Below are 19,874 nucleotides of genomic sequence, written 5' to 3' on the forward strand. Positions count from 1 at the left end.
AAAAACAGTATGTGACAAACGAAGTATTGCTGAATTCGAAATTTAATATAACTTTACTGTAATATATAACTAACATTTCAATTGAGACATTTGAAATATGCACTATTTTTAATCGATTGCGTAAATGTGAAATTACAGAGTAATTGATAAAATGCAAATGATTGCTCTGCATAGGAGCACACTATTCTACAAACACAATTCACATTTAATATTCTCATACATATCAGGAGGATAAAGCTATGTGCACACAGTTACACACATTTAAGATTTCATGACCACCGAAGTGAAATCAAATACTACTGAACTTTCGTGACATTTCTGGCACTGTTGATGTGACCTCAGAACTCAACCACATCACAGGACCTTTGAAGCTTCCAGCAGAGAGAGAGAGAGAGAGAGAGAGTGTGTGTGTGTGTGTGTTGGAGGATGGAGGGTTTTCATCATCCCACTGAGTTATAAATGCCTCCAAAAACTGGACACCGGCTCTTCCTCACTGAAACAAGAACATTTGAACTACACAACAAGCCAAATGGACTCTTGAGGTAAAATTACAGCTTCGGCCACGATCTCTCAGACAGATATACATTCATAGATGGTTCAAATAATATATGTTATGCTCAGAGATTTTACATGCTTTCCAGCTGGTGCAAGTCTAAGGTTGAGCAGCAGTGATGGACGTATACTGCAGTAATAACGTTCTTCAGGCCAGGAGAACCGTGGAGCAGCTGCGACTGGAGACAGAACTGCAGAGAGTCAAGGTGAGACGCATTCATCACTGATATAAACTACCACACTTCTTACATTCTAGAGTCTATCTTTTATGGTACATGGCTGAAATTACAACATCTTCAAAGCACTATAATATAAAAAATATAATAAACACTTAAAAATAAATGTTCTTTAAGAGCATCTATGGTTTCATGAAGTTTTGCATTGCACCAAAGGTTCTTTACAGTGGAAAACGGTTATTCAGATTCTAAAAATGTATTTAATTATTTACATTAGGGGAAAAAATGGCTCTTCTAAGGCATCACTGTAAAACACCTCCTTTGGAACTTTTAAGAGTGTATAATATAACATTATTATAATATAATAGTAACGTCTGATCTGGGTTTGAGCAGTGATCTTGTTTGATTTGCACTGTTTTCTGTTAGTTCATGTTTCCTTTGTCATAGTTCATTAGTTGCCTTGGTTTTTGATTTGCCCTCATGTGTTACGTCTGTGTCTAGTTAATTATTGTTTAGTGCTTGTGTGTGTGTGTATATATTTATCCTTCATTTTCAGTTCATATTTAGAGTGGTTGTTCTTTTGAGAGTGTATAATATAATCAGTGTTGGGTAAGTTACTCTAAAAAAGTAATTAATTACATTCCTAATTACATCTTCAACAGTGTAACTGTAATTAGATTACTGTACTTATTGCTCTCTCTAAAGTATTTGCATTGCTTATTAAATTAATAATAAATTCCTAAATCCCACATCAACCTTGACCAGTTGAACAACACGACAGACATGAAACGGCTCCTTTAATTTTTTCAAATAATATATACTTGCATAAATTATTCTTCTCCCTATTTAAAGGGGTTACATTAAAAACATACATTTTGAAATTCGACATTAAATTTTGATGTTAAATCCACTAGTTTTAAATAGAATTGTTCTATAGTCTATCCACTATTCAATGCAATCACATCAAAAGAAACTAATTAAATGACAGAACATAAGAGTAATCCATTACTTTACTTTTTCAAGGGAAAGTAATTAAATGACAGTAATTAATGACTTTGTAATGCATTAAACCCAACACTGAATATCACATGATGTAATATAACTGTCTGTGATGTGTAACATATGTTGGCATGTGTGTGTCAGATTTCGGCAGCAGCGGAGCAGATCGTCCAGTACTGTCAGGAACACAGGAGAGCCGATCCACTGCTCACCGGGATCGCAGCGTCCTCCAACCCGTTCAAAGACAAGAAGACATGCGTGCTGCTGTAATCAACAATCTTACTTTTTATTTGCAGTCTTGAAACGACACCTTGAAAAATCAAACTGAATTATACATTTATAAAGCTTTTGGGAAAAAAATAAGCAATCAAACAAAAAAGAGATTTTGATCACAGGACATTCAGTCAGTCACAGAGCAACTTATAACTCTGCAATTATAAATAATTCATAAATATGGACTTTTTTTTAATTAACTCTATTTATTAGTTTGTTATGGTGTTAAAAGTGTTCACTGACAGTGCATTCATTTTAAAGCACAGTGCCTCATTTTTAAGCTGTGCACTGTATACTTGTATAAGTGCGCTGACAAGTATACAAAAACAAATTGAATCACATCTGGTTTTAATAACCGATTTCCTTGTTTGTGCATTACACATCTAGGGAGCTAAACTGATTTATAATGATTCTTGTTTGTACTAATTTAACTTCACTGTATTATACTATGTTGTTAACATCAATTTTGTTGAAATTTCAAGTAATGATCATCACACAAGCAAACTGGAAACAAATATAGTTGTAAGGAAAACAGAGGTGGTGTTCCTGAAATGTTTAGTGTGCTAACGTAGTCCGACCTCTTCACGGAGAACCATGGACAGCTGGGAATGTCAAGTGTTTGTTTCTATAGACATGTATCAGACACCTAAAACATTGGTTTTCATCTTTTTTCCCAATAAAAGCAGCACATGAATGTTGTTCCCTGCATTGAAATGCTTTTTAAACTCTCAGTTTCTGAGCCTCCAAACCTCCACATTCATGTCACCAGAAGCGATGGCCAGCGTTCCTCCTTCAACACTTAACTGGGAAGAGAAAAACGATGAGCCTTTATTTATGCATGGAAGTATAGACATCTGCTAGATAAGAGTAATGGGAATAATCCAACAGAAATATTTGTGACATAAAGGTTGAGATTTACTTCCATTCAAATCATTCAGCTCAGACATATAGAAATGAGTCAACCTTATTCTACAGTATATCTATGTTATAAAGTGGTGTATCTTTGAAAGTGGCTCATCCAATCAGATTTAAAATGCATTTGTGTTTTGAGTCTTTTTTTAAAATTCAAGTGTTACATAATGTGAAGGTTATTTTGCATTGATTCATTCGTATTTTTTGAATAATCAAATTTTTGATGGTTTGCATCCATCAAATTTCAAATAATAACAATCTAATATAATGAGATTAAGTATCATTCATTTGATAAAAATACTTAATTCACTGGATAAGTCACTGGATAACTAAAAATAGGCGAGATCATATCTACTGTAATGTAATAAATAATGAGATCACGAAATCGGAATATTGTGAAAATTGATGAAAATCTCAATATCGAGGTGCAAATTACTAACAAATTGTATTAATGCAGAATAACTGCACAACTCAGGATAATACGCTTAGTGTTTACACGACAACGGCGTACTGAAAAAGGTTTTCCACTGCTTTTGTCACGTGCAGACGGCAACGTTGTCAAAATGATCCTCGTTCACAAGGATCCGCGAGAACGATTAAAAACGCTGTATTATTCATGCCAGGCCACTAGTTGGCGATGTCACTTTGTAAAGAAACACTATGCGCTGATAGACTGAACACGTGATACGCATGTGAAACCGTTTTCAAAAGTTTGTGTTTTCAGGCCCACAAAACGTGTAAATAAACGGCCAAAACGCATTAAAAAGTTTTATGATTTTAGTTGAAAACGGTGTAGCATAAACAGCCCCTAATTTATGTTCTCTATTAGGAACTAAACGTGTGACCTAAATATCCACCAAAAATATGAACAGTATGTACAATAATGTAGAGATAAATAGCATTACCAAGGTTTTTTAATTTTTTTTTTATGTATGCTTTTGAAAGAAGTCTCTTGTTCTAACGAAGGCTGTAAATGTTTGATCAAAAATACAGTAAAAACAGTAAAATTGTGAAATATTTTTGCAATTTACAATAACTGTTATCAATGCGAGTATATTTTAAAATGTAATTTATTCCTGTGATCAAAGCTGAATTTTCAGCATCATTACTCCAGTCTTCAGTGTCACATGATCCCTCAGAAAACATTCTGATATGATTTTTATTATTATTATCAATGTAACATTATAAAAAGTCTTCATTGTCACTTTTGATAATGCATCCTTGCTGAATAAAAGTATTAACAGTAGTGTATAAGATATATGATTTTGGTCAAACTGCCCACCCATATGACCGCTTGAAAGGAATGTACAAAAAAATACAAATAAAATCATGGTTAAATTAGTCATCGTACCCCATTAACTCCTGCCTGATGGTGAAGTGTGCACAGCGTCTGTGGTGGAGCACATGGGAGGTGGATCTGCACAGAATAAGAGATGTGAGCTGCCGATAACCTTAGATAAATGCCAACATGTTGAGCTGTGGGATGCCTCACCTTGATAGTGCGGTCAGAGGAGCACGTGTAGAGAGTGCCAGGAGAAGAGTGGACACCTGTGACCAGTGACCGGTGGATGTTAAAGTGTGATATGGGCGTCAGGCAGCTGTTGTGCAGGGAGAAGGTGTGCACGAGTCCACGGTTATCCCCGGCCCACACCTCACGACCGCGGTGGCACAGCGACAACAGGTAAGTGCTCAGCTGTGGACATGCGAACAGGAACAAGACTGAAACAGCTGCTTGTAGGAGCACGTCATCTTTTATTATTTTATGTTTAGCTTGTGTGTGAATACCTAAGAAAGCTTGTTCCCACCACAGAATAAAAAATAAAAAAGGTAATTGCGACTGTTTTTCTCAGTATATATCTCGCATTTCTGACTTTTTATCTTACAGTTCAGAGAAATAAATTCATAATTGCGAGATAAAAAGTCGCAATTATCTTTTATAATGTTTTATTCTGTGGGGGAAACAAGCGATTCTGAGAAATTATACAATTGCGAGTTTTTATCTCACAATTCTGAGAAAAGATGTCAGACCTGCGTGATATAAACTCGCAATTGCGAGAAAAAAGTCACAATTGTGAGTTTATTTCTCACAATTTTGACCTTATAACACGCAATTGCGACTTTATTTCAAGCAATTCGGACTTTATATCTCGCAATTCTGAGAAATAAAGTCAGAATTGCACGACGTAAACTCGTAATTGCCAGATAAAAAGTCGCAATTATCTTTTATAATGTTTTATTCTGTGGGGGAAACAAGCGATTCTGAGAAATTATACAATTGCGAGTTTTTATCTCACAATTCTGAGAAAAGATGTCAGACCTGCGTGATATAAACTCGCAATTGCGAGAAAAAAGTCACAATTGTGAGTTTATTTCTCACAATTTTGACCTTATAACACGCAATTGCGACTTTATTTCAAGCAATTCGGACTTTATATCTCGCAATTCTGAGAAATAAAGTCAGAATTGCACGACGTAAACTCGTAATTGTGAGATAAAATGTCGCAATTATCTTTTAAAATGTTTTATTCTGTGGCGGAAACAAGCGATTCTGAGAAATTATACAATTGCGAGTTTTTATCTCACAATTCTGAGAAAAGATGTCAGACCTGCGTGATATAAACTCGCAATTGCGAGAAAAAAGTCACAATTGTGAGTTTATTTCTCACAATTTTGACCTTATAACACGCAATTGCGACTTTATTTCAAGCAATTCGGACTTTATATCTCGCAATTCTGAGAAATAAAGTCAGAATTGCACGACGTAAACTCGTAATTGCCAGATAAAAAGTCGCAATTATCTTTTATAATGTTTTATTCTGTGGGGGAAACAAGCGATTCTGAGAAATTATACAATTGCGAGTTTTTATCTCACAATTCTGAGAAAAGATGTCAGACCTGCGTGATATAAACTCGCAATTGCGAGAAAAAAGTCACAATTGTGAGTTTATTTCTCACAATTTTGACCTTATAACACGCAATTGCGACTTTATTTCAAGCAATTCGGACTTTATATCTCGCAATTCTGAGAAATAAAGTCAGAATTGCACGACGTAAACTCGTAATTGTGAGATAAAATGTCGCAATTATCTTTTAAAATGTTTTATTCTGTGGCGGAAACAAGCGATTCTGAGAAATTATACAATTGCGAGTTTTTATCTCACAATTCTGAGAAAAGATGTCAGACCTGCGTGATATAAACTCGCAATTGCGAGAAAAAAGTCACAATTGTGAGTTTATTTCTCACAATTTTGACCTTATAACACGCAATTGCGACTTTATTTCAAGCAATTCGGACTTTATATCTCGCAATTCTGAGAAATAAAGTCAGAATTGCACGACGTAAACTCGTAATTGTGAGATAAAATGTCGCAATTATCTTTTAAAATGTTTTATTCTGTGGCGGAAACAAGCGATTCTGAGAAATTATACAATTGCGAGTTTTTATCTCACAATTCTGAGAAAAGATGTCAGACCTGCGTGATATAAACTCGCAATTGCGAGAAAAAAGTCACAATTGTGAGTTTATTTCTCACAATTTTGACCTTATAACACGCAATTGCGACTTTATTTCAAGCAATTCGGACTTTATATCTCGCAATTCTGAGAAATAAAGTCAGAATTGCACGACGTAAACTCGTAATTGCCAGATAAAAAGTCGCAATTATCTTTTATAATGTTTTATTCTGTGGGGGAAACAAGCGATTCTGAGAAATTATACAATTGCGAGTTTTTATCTCACAATTCTGAGAAAAGATGTCAGACCTGCGTGATATAAACTCGCAATTGCGAGAAAAAAGTCACAATTGTGAGTTTATTTCTCACAATTTTGACCTTATAACACGCAATTGCGACTTTATTTCAAGCAATTCGGACTTTATATCTCGCAATTCTGAGAAATAAAGTCAGAATTGCACGACGTAAACTCGTAATTGTGAGATAAAATGTCGCAATTATCTTTTAAAATGTTTTATTCTGTGGCGGAAACAAGCGATTCTGAGAAATTATACAATTGCGAGTTTTTATCTCACAATTCTGAGAAAAGATGTCAGACCTGCGTGATATAAACTCGCAATTGCGAGAAAAAAGTCACAATTGTGAGTTTATTTCTCACAATTTTGACCTTATAACACGCAATTGCGACTTTATTTCAAGCAATTCGGACTTTATATCTTGCAATTCTGAGAAATAAAGTCAGAATTGCACGACGTAAACTCGTAATTGTGAGATAAAATGTCGCAATTATCTTTTAAAATGTTTTATTCTGTGGCGGAAACAAGCGATTCTGAGAAATTATACAATTGCGAGTTTTTATCTCACAATTCTGAGAAAAGATGTCAGACCTGCGTGATATAAACTCGCAATTGCGAGAAAAAAGTCACAATTGTGAGTTTATTTCTCACAATTTTGACCTTATAACACGGAATTGCGACTTTATTTCAAGCAATTCGGACTTTATATCTCGCAATTCTGAGAAATAAAGTCAGAATTGCACGACGTAAACTCGTAATTGCCAGATAAAAAGTCGCAATTATCTTTTATAATGTTTTATTCTGTGGGGGAAACAAGCGATTCTGAGAAATTATACAATTGCGAGTTTTTATCTCACAATTCTGAGAAAAGATGTCAGACCTGCGTGATATAAACTCGCAATTGCGAGAAAAAAGTCACAATTGTGAGTTTATTTCTCACAATTTTGACCTTATAACACGCAATTGCGACTTTATTTCAAGCAAATCGGACTTTATATCTCGCAATTCTGAGAAATAAAGTCAGAATTGCACGACGTAAACTCGTAATTGTGAGATAAAATGTCGCAATTATCTTTTAAAATGTTTTATTCTGTGGCGGAAACAAGCGATTCTGAGAAATTATACAATTGCGAGTTTTTATCTCACAATTCTGAGAAAAGATGTCAGACCTGCGTGATATAAACTCGCAATTGCGAGAAAAAAGTCACAATTGTGAGTTTATTTCTCACAATTTTGACCTTATAACACGCAATTGCGACTTTATTTCAAGCAATTCGGACTTTATATCTCGCAATTCTGAGAAATAAAGTCAGAATTGCACGACGTAAACTCGTAATTGTGAGATAAAATGTCGCAATTATCTTTTAAAATGTTTTATTCTGTGGCGGAAACAAGCGATTCTGAGAAATTATACAATTGCGAGTTTTTATCTCACAATTCTGAGAAAAGATGTCAGACCTGCGTGATATAAACTCGCAATTGCGAGAAAAAAGTCACAATTGTGAGTTTATTTCTCACAATTTTGACCTTATAACACGCAATTGCGACTTTATTTCAAGCAATTCGGACTTTATATCTCGCAATTCTGAGAAATAAAGTCAGAATTGCACGATGTAAACTCGTAATTGTGAGATAAAATGTCGCAATTATCTTTTAAAATGTTTTATTCTTTGGCGGAAAACCAGTGTCCATAAATACCTGAACCTTCTGCAGGAGCTTGCCCGCCCTGCGGTCGAACAGGGCGACCGTTTTGTCTTTACTGCCTGATAAGATGTACTGGTCATCCGACACCAGGCACAACACAGCATCACTGTGGAGATGAAGACTCTGGACCAATGGATCTGCAGCTGTTACACATAAATAACAGTTGCCAACTAATACAGCTCCAACGGGCACGTGCCGATCACATCACAGTGATTTCACTGGCTTCACAGGAGTCTACGTTTTTGGATAAAGTTTCGTCTGGAACATTTATTATTATTATCAATGTTGAAACTGGTTTGTTAAAACATTTGTTGTAACCTTTTTTTTTTAGAATTCTTTAATGAACAGAAAATTGGAAAAACTTTTTTTTTTTGTATTTTATAAATGTCTTAAGTGTCACTTTTACTTACTAACGCCAAACTTTTGAATGGTAGTTTGATTTTACAGGAAGTGGTTCTTGGAAACGTACCTACCAGTTCATTAAAGTTTGGCCTATATGGTGAACTGGAGTTTTTATTCTGTCATTTGTGAGTATAAAGCGCACAAGCTTTGATTTATTTTTTTAAATAATGCGAATACATTTATACATTTCTAATTGTGGCTTAGTTGTCCAAACATTGCAACAGTAATTTATCACTAAATTCAGGGTTTTAAGCATGAATAATAATTGAAATAAATATTACAAATGTATTTACATCATGTAATGTTGTTATTGTTAACTGAAACTATTCCAAATCATTGTTGGTTACTGAAATAAAGCTAAAATAAAATCTAAATATTAAATGAAAAACTTAATTAAAATATAGAAATATTCCCATGGCAATTAATGAAGCTGAAAAAAAATAAATAAGTCGAAGTACTACAATTACTAAAACGAATAAAAATAAGCTACTTAATATTCAACAATATTATTGATTTGACTTTACTGACGCTGTTGAATGAGAAATGAACTGAGCTGGACGATGACATCACTGTTTTCTCCAAAAGCTGCTTTATAGATGAAATGAACTAATTTAATAATTGATAATCTTTACAACGGAACTGAACAAACGCTGAACAACAGCCGAAATGCATTATTTTCCTGTTATCATCACTGTAAAAATGCTTTGAAAAAAATCTGTATTGTATAAAGCGCTATATAAATAAAGGTGACTTGCCTTAATGAAAATATAAAAAATAAAAGCTAATATCATAAATACAAATAATTTATAAATAGTACTAAAATTCATATGCGATTCATTCCCAGCTAATAAACCATTCACAATAAGACCATGAATGTGCATTAAGAAAACAAAGGGGCTGAACTTTGACTCACCTCGGGTGTCAAAGATGTTCAGTCTCTGATCATGTGACCCGGCCAGCACCGTGTCCCTCTCGCAGGACAGACACAACACAGCCGCTTTGCACTGGATGAGTCCCCGTTCTGCTCCTCCGGCTTCAAGATCCCAGAGCCTCACGGTGCTGTCGAACGAGCCTGACGCCAGCAGAGGTCCGCTGGATGCCAGGCACCACACCCAGCCCCGGTGGGTGCTAATGGTACCCCGTCCCGCTAGAGTGTGCGTTAAGGTGCCTCTGGAGCCGTCTCGAAGGTCCCAGAGGTTCACGTTTCGGTCCCGAGAGCCGGAGGCGCACAACGCCCCTGTTCCACCCAGCAGGAGGACACAGTTCACATCCGCAATGTGGCCAGATGGAAGAATGATGTGCTCCAATGGTGAAGAAGTGCTGGACGACTCAATCAGACTGAGACTATCAGGTGCATTCTGGGATTGAACTTGCATATTTTCATCTCCTGCTTCCGCTGCACCGTTTAAATCGACATCCAGCTGCATCTCTTCCAAGTTCCTCTCAGCTGACGGGACTTCGCCGTTCACCCCGACAACCGCCTCTTCCTGTCTCTCTCCCTCTCCCCGATTCTCCAGCCCTGTCCAGCAGCCAATCAGCTGCTCCATTTCCAAGCAGGCCTGGGACCAATCAAAATCCTCCTTTGGCCCGACTGGGAAAAGTGCTTTGGGACCTGAGAGTTTTTGAGCCCTCAGCTGCCACATCAAGCGATCCTCGCCAACCTTTCCCAACGTCTGACATACCTGAACATAGAAAAAGAGGCAAGCGTGATAATGAGATGTACACTATCATTCAAAAGCTTTCAAACAATCTATAAAAAAATTATACTTTTATTCAGCAAGGATGCATTAATTTGATCAAAAGTGGCAGTAAAGACAATTATAATGTTCAAATAGATTTATACTTTTGAACTTTCTATTCATTAAAGAGTCCTAGGGATTTTTTTTTATCACAGTTTCAACAAAAATACTAAGCAATACTGTTTTCAACATTGATGATGATAATAATAATTGTTTCTTGAGCATCAAATCATCATATTAGACTGATATCTAAAGGATCATGTGACACTGAAGACTGGAGTAATGATGCTGAAAATTCAGATTTGATCACAGGAATAAATTACATTCTACAATATATTCACATAGTGTTATTAAATCGTATTATTAATATTTATAAATGCATTCACAATAGTAAAAACGAATAGGCCCAACAACATGCACATGTACTGAGAGAAGCTTGAATAGGGAAAAAAGTCAGTTTTGGTTTGTAAATGTGTCTTGAATGTGGAAAGGATTACCTGTGGCAGCACATCAATGACACACTGCGCTGGGAGATGTGAGGCGATCTGTGTAACGATCTCCCACGGCAACGACAGGAGGTTTGCCCCATTGCTCGACGGGGAGGGGCTCGTCTCCAAAGCCACGACGGACAGCTCCAAATTCAGTCTGTGGGGCAAAATGTCACAATGCAAGAGTTTACAGCAAAAGGCTGGAATACACGACGCGATTTACAGTCTGGACGAGCCGAAAGTCATAGCCAGTCTGCAGATTTGAGTTGTCATATTCCACAGAAAATCATGTAGACTATCACAGACTATCATACACTACATCATCCAGTCGGAGGAAATCGAACATGTTTGATATTTTGAGCCGATGTTAGAACACAAAATGAGTTTGTTTCTGCGTGAGTCTGCTGTGTTTGTAATGACTCGCAAGTCTGCTAGTGTGTGATCATCAGTTGTTAATAATAATAACTCGTTACATTTATATAGCGCTTTTCTCGGCACTCAAAGCGCTTTACATAGAAGGGGGTGAAATCTCCTCAACCACCACCAATGTGCAGCACCACCTGGATGATGCGACGGCAGACATATTGCGCCAGAACGCCCAACACACACCAGCTTACTGGTGGAGAGGAGACAGTGATGAAGCCAATCAGTATATGGGGATGATTAGGAGGCCATGATGGACAGAGGCCACTGGGCAAATTTGGGATTTTTAAAGACCACAGAGAGTCAGGGCCTCGGTTTAACGTCTCATCCGAAGGACGGTGCTCTTTGACAGTATAGTGTCCCCGTCACTACACTGTGGCGTTAGGACCCACACAGACCACAGGGTGAGCGCCCCCTGCTGGCCTCACTAACACCTCTTCCAGCAGCAACCTGGTTTTCTCAGGAGGTCTCCCAACCAAGTTGTTGAGTGTATGATGCCCAGTTTTTAATCTGTAACTATTTAAAAAGTCAGCCAAGTGTATGATGCCTAGTGATTTAAAATGTCATGAAGTGTATTCCAGCCTTAACTGGTACAGCTCTTTAGAACAAATGTGTGTTTTTATTTTATTTTAAATAAAGTGCTTTGAAAATAAATACATTGAAAGTGCAAACATGCAAAGGCATGAGTATTTTTTCACAATTACACATGCAAACCACAGTAAATTACAATGTATTGTTTATATGTAGCTGAAATATCATTTCATACAGACCTCTGAGATAAGGGGTGTGGGGTGTCATTGGCAGTGGCGGCAGTGGCGGCAGCAGCAGGGCATCTCTCTTTCTTCTTCTCCATCTCTTTCTCCTCATCCTTCTCCTTCTCTTTCTCCTCCAGGGTGTCGTTTAGCCTTGACATCACCTGAAACACAAGAGCATTAAGTGAAGCTGACATCACTTTCTGTTATTCACATTATAATAAACAACTTGATCTGAAAAGATACGTTCTTTAGGCCCATTAATGCTAAATTATTTACTCTGGTTGCCTCTTAAGTTAAAAAATAAATGGTACGGCAAACATGACAACATTACGTTTTTAAGCAATTAACGTATAATTAAAAAAACAGGCTGCTGAAGATAGTGGTATATAAGTTAAAATATATATCGGAAGCAGATTTTTCAAGCAGAAATAAATTAGATGCCAGTTGTGTAATTCGTAAATACTTGCATGTCTAATAAAATAAAAATAGAGAACCGATCGTAATAAATAAATATATAACCTATGGATTGTAATAATCCATATGATTTACTTAAACGTGAGATATAACGGGCACATACCTTATTTTTTAATCAAAAATCTGATTGAAAGGGCAAACGATCAACATTTCTCATCCATCAGGTGTTGTCACGAACTATTGATCATTTTGATATGACTCTGCACAATCATCCGAGTTCAGTCTGCTTTATATCTATGTCCCTTAACGACGTTGTAAGATTTGTGTTAATGAAGAGCATTTATGTTAGAAAAAAAATAAAAAATATAGATGATTGAAACGGCCTTTGGATTAACATTAGATAATATATGACTGACCATAGCTATAACCTGTATGTGACTGGCACATAGACAGTAGGACAGGCACCAGCAGACGCATGTAAACAACACTACCCTCCTCTGGCGCACATCATTTACGTCATCAGTGTTTCCGCGTCGTGCTTCAAAATACATTAAATTATTTCGTTTTTAATAGTAGGCTCTTTCATTTGTATTTTTATTTAATTTTTTTATGTTTTATTAGTATTTATTTTTCGTTCTATTTAATTATTTTGTAATATTCGACAAAAACAAATCCATTAGGCTATTGATTTAAACATTTAATAATATTCAAATTATCCTTAAAAATGTTTTCTGATAAAATACGGAGGAACATGTAGTTTGTTTATTTGTTTAGGGGAGACCGGGGTCACGTAACACTGGGTCAGTTTAACAAGTCAGAAAAGGAGAAAAGAAATTATTCAACATACTCTAACACTTATAATATTGAGGATGAAATATACTGCTTAACAACAATTAAAATGAGATGAGGCAATTTCTGACCATATGTGTGTAAATAGGTGTGAGCTGACTCTGTACACAATGACAGTATGGTCAAAGTCCAGATTCTAACACACACACACACACACACCTGTAGAGACACATACTTCTCATTTCAGAGCCTCTTTTGTTTGCTATTCTTCTGCAATTTTAATTGGCCAATAACTAAGGCACAGAGGTGAAAGCATACTTGAAAATGAAAAATGTATGTTACATTCACTATATGTCACGATCTAAACAAACTACTGAGATATTACAGAAATGTTGTCCCCAATATCAATTGTTACAAACTTGTTGCAGCTGACGATGAATAATTAGTTGGATATTTGGACCACAAAGATGACTTTGTGTAATGTAAAGTAAGAGATAATAATATAGCATACAATGATATTTCTAAAAAAAAAAAAAAAAAACCCGCTATAATAAGCAACATGAATGACAAAAAAAACCCCAAAAATAAACATACAATGTTATTTCTATATTATCTTTTATACATAAGATGCAGCTCAAAGGTCAAAATATAAACAATATTTAGTTTTAAAAGCAAAAAAATAAATATACAGTGTTATATAGCACCTTTTCAAAATGCAACTCAAGGGAAAAAGTATACACAATATTAGAGGAAAAAACATTAAAACAATAACAAGCAACAAGAACGACAACAAATAGTGCTATCAAATCGATTAATCGCGATTAATCACATCTAACATAAAAGTTTGTAAATATATAATATGTGTGTGTATACATATATACACATTTTTTACAAACTTTTATGTTAGATGTGATTAATGAATCACATTAGTGATCAATGATTAGTGATCAATGAATTAATCGATGTGGCAGAACTAATAAAAATGAAAACTAATCAAAACTGATTTCTTCAGGATAACAGAAGCATCAGAAGACCTTCATTTCTCATCTTCAGGGTTTTCTCTCGATCTTTTTATAGCCCTGTTTCACAAATGAGAACTGTAGCAATTTACAGAACGTAACTCAAACCCATAATCTGTCTCCACCTTTAGTATTCAGATGCTTATCATCTTACTTTCCGATGATATTTCAGGGTCCACCCAGTTTCTTATCTTCACATCCTACTCATTTGTACTTCACACTAACTGACACTTCCAAACCAGGGTCAATCTGCTGAGGTGCTACTGATTAGGCAATGAGTAATCAGAAGATGTGGGCGAAAACATGCGGCCCCTCCCTGAACCGCTTCCCTTCCGGGTGAGGTTAGTGTGTGAAGACTAACCAAGAGTTGACACGGACGACGGTAGGGCTGAGAAAAGAGTGGAAAAGCCAAGAATTAAGCAGGTGAGGAGGATCAATTATAGTCCTGCTAGAAAATGCGAGTGTGAGAGATCTGTCGATGACATTTTAAAGGCTGACGCATTGAAATCAAGGTGTAAATCTATATATAATTGACATTTAAGGATCATCATGGTAACCCTGAACACTCAATCTCTGACCGTACCGGTGGGAATAATCCGACTGTTTGAATTTGTGCTGACGCTCATCACCTTCAGCCTGGTGGCTTCGGTGGGCCACAGCAGCTCTTCATTCTGGGCCTGGTGCATGTTCACCTGGTGCTTCTGCTGTTTCATGACCCTCCTCATCATCATCCTGGAGCTCACCAGCCTGAACACCAAGGTGCCCATTTCTTGGGACGACTTCACCACGGCTTTTGCGATGCTGTCCACGCTTATGCTGTTGGCCGCATCGGTCATCTACCCCAAGTTCTTCGTATGCTCCACGTGTGCGACCCAGATCGCAGCCACAGTGATATCCTGCGTGTGTTTCGTCCTGTACGCGGCCGAGGTGGGTCTGACCCGGGCCAAGCCCGGGGAGATCAGCGGGTTCCTGTCCACCGTGCCGGGCTTACTGAAGGTCCTGGAGGCGTTCGTGGCCTGCATCATCTTCATCTCTCTGGAATCGAGCTTCTACCGCATATATCCCGGGCTGCAGTGGTGCGTGGCCGTCTACTCAATCTGCTTCATCGTCTCGCTCCTCATCATCCTCCTGACAATCGGACGCTTGCTGGCTCGATGCCCCTTCCCATTGGACAAGTGTCTGACGGGGTTCAACATACTGGCGGTCCTAATGTACATCACGGCTGTGGTGATATGGCCAATCTACTGTTTTGAGGGCAAGCCAAGATCAATGTTCTGTTTGCCAAACCAAAAATACTGTTTCTGGGACAGCCTGGTTGTTGTGTCCTGCATGACTTGCATCAATCTGATCGTCTACATTGTGGATACGGTTTACTCTGTGCGCCTGGTGTTCTTCGTTTCACCTGCCTAGGGAAACCACGATGGGTGTGTGATACATTGTTATTGCATTGCATCAGATTGGATGAGTCGTTATACAGGAAGTTTTTAGCATGACTGACTGACAGTTTATTGATATTAATGTATTTTGAAACAATGTCGAAATATTTGAGAATATTTAGAAATGTATGATTTGTAACAGTGTCTTTTATCAGTAATCTGATTAACACTGCTGTCAGTGCTGTCAAATCGATTAATCACGATTAATCGCATCTAACATAAAAGTTTGTTTATATAATAGATCTGTGTGTGTGTATGTGTGTGTGTGTGTGTGTTTATATATATATATAGTATAATAGAATCAATTAATCACGATTAATCGCATCTAACAAATATCTAACAAAAGTGTGTAAATAATTAATATATGTGGGTATAAATAAAAATATATACAACACGTATATTTGTATATATATATATATATATATATATATATCAAATTGTTTAATCGCAAATTGTGCATAATTGTATCTAATATAAAAGTTTCTAAATATATAATAGTACACACACACACACACACACACACAGGTATATATATTTACAAACTTTTATGTAAGATGGGATTAATTGGGATTAATAGATATGACAGCACATAGATATACACTGTTACATTTTTTAACAATAAAAAGGCATCTGATTTCTTTTAACTTTGAGTAAATTGGTAATGTATTTTTTATGATACAAAATTTTATTAAGATTATAACATTTGAAATAAATCCCCTTTGCCCTAAGTTTTTCTTTATGTGGTATCTGGTCATTGAAGAGATTCACAGCAATTCTCCTTTGCTATCAGTGTTTTCAAATAAACTGTCCAGTAAAGAAAGATAGAGATAAAACATAGGCTATCAGTTGGTCTTCATCATTATATAATGGCATCATAATTGTCATCATAAAAACGGCGCGGGTGCTCTCTACGTGATGTCAATCCTGGTAAAACTTCACGGTTTTATGGACACCGCCATGTTTGACACTGTCGCTATGCTTACCGCTATGGTTAGTTGGCTAGTTATAATGCGGTTGTGACTTCAGCTGTTTGATCATAAAGCTGAATGAACATATTCTTTAATCTCCTGACTGAACAAAAATAAGGATACTCACTTGTAAGCAGTTGGATGGGTGTATTTCTACCCCAATAGGGTGGTTGTGTAGCCTACACATACTGTGGACATTATTATGTTCAAACAATTTAAAAGTGAATTTTGCATAATATGGGCCCCTTTAAATGACGTATTATCTATTGGATTTTTTTATTTATTACCCAAAACAATTCTTATAGCTACTCTTGTTCAAGTCAACAATACCAGTCTCTATCTATACACATTAACCTTTCAGCTCTATTTCAAATGCCATTAGTTTATCAGCTAGTGCTTCGAATCAAACGTCAATAAAACTTCAGTTTAAACATATCATATTTCAACAGATTAATGCCGTAAGTATGCTAAAGGGGAAATGATGTCATTATGACCTGCTGACTGCTTTAAAAGGTTAGTTTAAATTCAGTTGTTAAGTTTTTAAGTTCTTATTTAGGTTTTTAGTTGTTTTATCTATCAACTATTATATTTGAACTTGGATTTCAGCATGAAAAAATTGCAATAAAAACTGGCATTTAAAACACAACACACATACATAGCTACTATTCACAATGAAATCAAGAAGTATAATGCGACACCTTCTGGTTTTCAAATGTTAGTGGAACATATTGTTATGATCTACAACTGTGATGATAGTTATGATTCGGAGTATCTCAAGCCCATTTCTGCCAAGTAATATAAGAAATATTATTTGGTAAATCATAAGAGATGAGATGAAAAGTCGAATTTATGACAAACTCATAGTTATGACATTAAAAGGAGAGAAATGAGAAAATGTTTGTCATAATTACGACTTTTCATCTCATCATTTTGACTTTTAATACCATAACTTAGACTTTTTATCTCCTAAGTTTACATTTTTGTCTCAACTATGACGGTTTATAACTTATTATATAATCATTTTGAATTTTTACCAAAGCATAATTTATTTTTCTTACGTTGTGGAGATTCTGTATCAAATAAAACTGAAGATGTAACGAAGAGAAAAGCTCATTAAATTATTTTACTAGGTGTAGACAAAGGAAGAGTTATGCCATATAGTTTGCTTTATCTGTAAAACATTCTTGGCCTAAATATAACCCCATACTCTACATCATACTGTTATCAGCACAAGTCAAATAATAACCCAAATGAAACCGTCATGTACACTTCCCCCTGATTAAACCAGTAGATATGTTGAGGAGGGACTGAAGCTCATAGGAGAAGATTAGAAAGAGCCCGGCTCTAGACCAGAGATCAGGGGTTTGGACTCAGCTCATGTGACAACAGCAGACCAGCGACCAATGAGAACCTGCAGAAGGGTCATAAAAGAGATAAGCTCAAAACGGCTCGATTGATGCTTTCTGGTCTAGTGTCAACATGAAACTTGTTTGCTGCCACATCAGAATAAACTGAAGCTTTACCACGAGGAAGAACCTGTCTATTGGTGTTTCAAGAATCCCGCAATGCTTGTGGAATACAAAAACCAGAGGATTAATATTGGATTTGTCATGGATTTGTTGACATTCGTGGCACAATGAAACTGCACCAAGAAGCTCAGAAGAATGTAACGAGCGTCGGGAAAAGGGCGACCTAAAGAAACGAAACATCAAGACTTTTGGGATTTGTGAAACAGTTTCGTCATGTTGCACGTGGATTTCAGGACACTGATTCAGCCTATTGGCATTGTGCGGATACTGGAGGTGGTTCTGACTTGCATCTGCTTTGCATTGGTGGCGTCAACAGGAGTCCCGAACCAGAGTGTGTCCCATTGGGCCTGGTGCATGTTCTGCTGGTGCTTCTGCTGTTTCACAACCCTCCTTATCCTCGTCCTGGAGTTCACCAGCCTCAACACCAAAGTGCTCATATCCTGGGAGGACTTCACCATGGCCTTTGCTATGCTGGCCACGCTTATGATGGTCACCATTTCAATCATCTTTCCCACGTTCTTCGCCTCCTCCTCCTCCAGCTCCAGGCAGATCGGGGCATCCGTGGTGTCCTGGTTGTGTTTCGGACTGTACGCCGGCGAGGTCTGGCTGATCCACAAAAAACCTGGTGAAATCAGCGGCTTTCTGTCCACTGTCCCTGGTCTCCTCAAAATCCTGGAGACCTTTGTCTCCTGCATCATATTCACGTCTTTGAGTCCGGCCGAATATACGAGGTCTCCGGGAACGCAGTGGTGCGTGGCCGTCTACTCCATATGCTTCATTTTTTCACTGCTGATTATTCTCCTCACCATTGCCAAGCTGTTGCACGTCTTTCCGTTTTCTTTCGACAAGGCGGTCATCACCTTCAACATCCTGGCCGTGGCGATGTACGCAACCACTGTTGTTATCTGGCCGCTGTATGCATTTGACCAACGCTCACGTCCAAATATCTGTAACCACTGTCCATGGGATGATCTGGTGGTGGTGACCTTCATGACCGTCATCAACTTCTTGGTATACACTGGAGACATGGCCTACTCGGTTAAAATAGTATTCTTTACCCATCATGAAGAGGGTGGTTAACCCTTCTTTGTTTTCACGTGAGAAAAAACACAATTATTGGATACATCAACTGTAAATTGGGATACTTTTTGCCATTGAGAGGACCCACTGCAGGAAAAATGTCCCAATTATTCGGAATTAACCTTAAGGAGTGGTCAAAACTTAATTTCGAGGCCAAAGAATGCCTGTTGTCCATTTTAAACAGCGACGTTTTAAGGACAGATTATTCATTGGCCACTTTCAACCTGAGCATTGTTATATTGGCCTAGGCTTCAATTCGTGTGTTCAAAGTTGAAAAACTTTGAATCATGTGTGATAGGTTTCGCTTCTTGCGACATATCAGATTGCGCACTGAATTTCGCCATACAAGAGTTATGTGGCCACACCTTAATTAGTAATTCACGACATCAAAAGTTTAGTACAACCGAGTTATTAATTCGCAGACAGTCGAACATGGTTAATATTTATTCATGGTAGGCTATGTTTCA

The 19,874-nt window shown here is 37.0% G+C and overlaps 4 protein-coding genes across 4 annotated transcripts; 3 read left to right on the forward strand and 1 right to left on the reverse strand.

The window, feature by feature from the left end:
* Positions 1-418: 418 nt before the first annotated feature.
* On the forward strand, positions 419-2,191 carry gng14 (G protein subunit gamma 14). The gene is made up of 3 exons (XM_056233146.1): positions 419-542; positions 642-758; positions 1,872-2,191. Exons 2-3 carry the CDS (start codon positions 672-674, stop codon positions 1,995-1,997), a joined length of 213 nt encoding a protein of 70 aa, XP_056089121.1. The 5' UTR covers positions 419-542; positions 642-671; the 3' UTR covers positions 1,998-2,191.
* Positions 2,192-2,284: 93 nt separating this feature from the next.
* fbxw9 (F-box and WD repeat domain containing 9) lies at positions 2,285-12,899 on the reverse strand. Its single transcript, XM_056233041.1, has 8 exons — positions 12,750-12,899; positions 12,188-12,333; positions 11,004-11,151; positions 9,681-10,449; positions 8,360-8,508; positions 4,405-4,605; positions 4,264-4,329; positions 2,285-2,803 (listed from the first exon to the last, which is right to left on the reverse strand). Exons 2-8 carry the CDS (start codon positions 12,328-12,330, stop codon positions 2,729-2,731), a joined length of 1,551 nt encoding a protein of 516 aa, XP_056089016.1. The 5' UTR covers positions 12,331-12,333; positions 12,750-12,899; the 3' UTR covers positions 2,285-2,728.
* A 1,902-nt stretch (positions 12,900-14,801) lies between these two features.
* Positions 14,802-16,070, forward strand: zgc:77748 (Myeloid-associated differentiation marker homolog-like). The gene has a single exon (XM_056233114.1). The coding sequence runs from the start codon at positions 14,944-14,946 to the stop codon at positions 15,802-15,804; it is 861 nt and encodes a 286-aa protein (XP_056089089.1). The 5' UTR covers positions 14,802-14,943; the 3' UTR covers positions 15,805-16,070.
* Positions 16,071-18,405: 2,335 nt separating this feature from the next.
* On the forward strand, positions 18,406-19,433 carry LOC130069292 (myeloid-associated differentiation marker homolog). The gene has a single exon (XM_056233103.1). The coding sequence runs from the start codon at positions 18,541-18,543 to the stop codon at positions 19,405-19,407; it is 867 nt and encodes a 288-aa protein (XP_056089078.1). The 5' UTR covers positions 18,406-18,540; the 3' UTR covers positions 19,408-19,433.
* Positions 19,434-19,874: the final 441 nt, after the last annotated feature.

Source organism: Rhinichthys klamathensis, unplaced genomic scaffold (assembly GCF_029890125.1).
Source record: "Rhinichthys klamathensis goyatoka isolate OS25496 unplaced genomic scaffold, OSU_Roscu_1.1 h1tg000015l_1, whole genome shotgun sequence".
Classification (NCBI taxonomy): Eukaryota; Metazoa; Chordata; class Actinopteri; order Cypriniformes; family Leuciscidae; genus Rhinichthys; species Rhinichthys klamathensis.

Excerpts from the sequence above, each read along its gene's own strand:
- gng14 (XM_056233146.1), top strand. The coding sequence starts at position 672 with ATGGACGTATACTGCAGTAATAACGTTCTTCAGGCCAGGAGAACCGTG. Across the intron at positions 759-1,871 it reads CAGAACTGCAGAGAGTCAAG|ATTTCGGCAGCAGCGGAGCA; the intron begins GTGAGACGCATT and ends TGTGTGTGTCAG.
- fbxw9 (XM_056233041.1), bottom strand. The coding sequence starts at position 12,330 with ATGTCAAGGCTAAACGACACCCTGGAGGAGAAAGAGAAGGAGAAGGAT. Across the intron at positions 11,152-12,187 it reads CCACACCCCTTATCTCAGAG|ACTGAATTTGGAGCTGTCCG; the intron begins GTCTGTATGAAA and ends TTTGCCCCACAG. Across the intron at positions 10,450-11,003 it reads TCATTGATGTGCTGCCACAG|GTATGTCAGACGTTGGGAAA; the intron begins GTAATCCTTTCC and ends TTCTATGTTCAG.
- zgc:77748 (XM_056233114.1), top strand. The coding sequence starts at position 14,944 with ATGGTAACCCTGAACACTCAATCTCTGACCGTACCGGTGGGAATAATC.
- LOC130069292 (XM_056233103.1), top strand. The coding sequence starts at position 18,541 with ATGTTGCACGTGGATTTCAGGACACTGATTCAGCCTATTGGCATTGTG.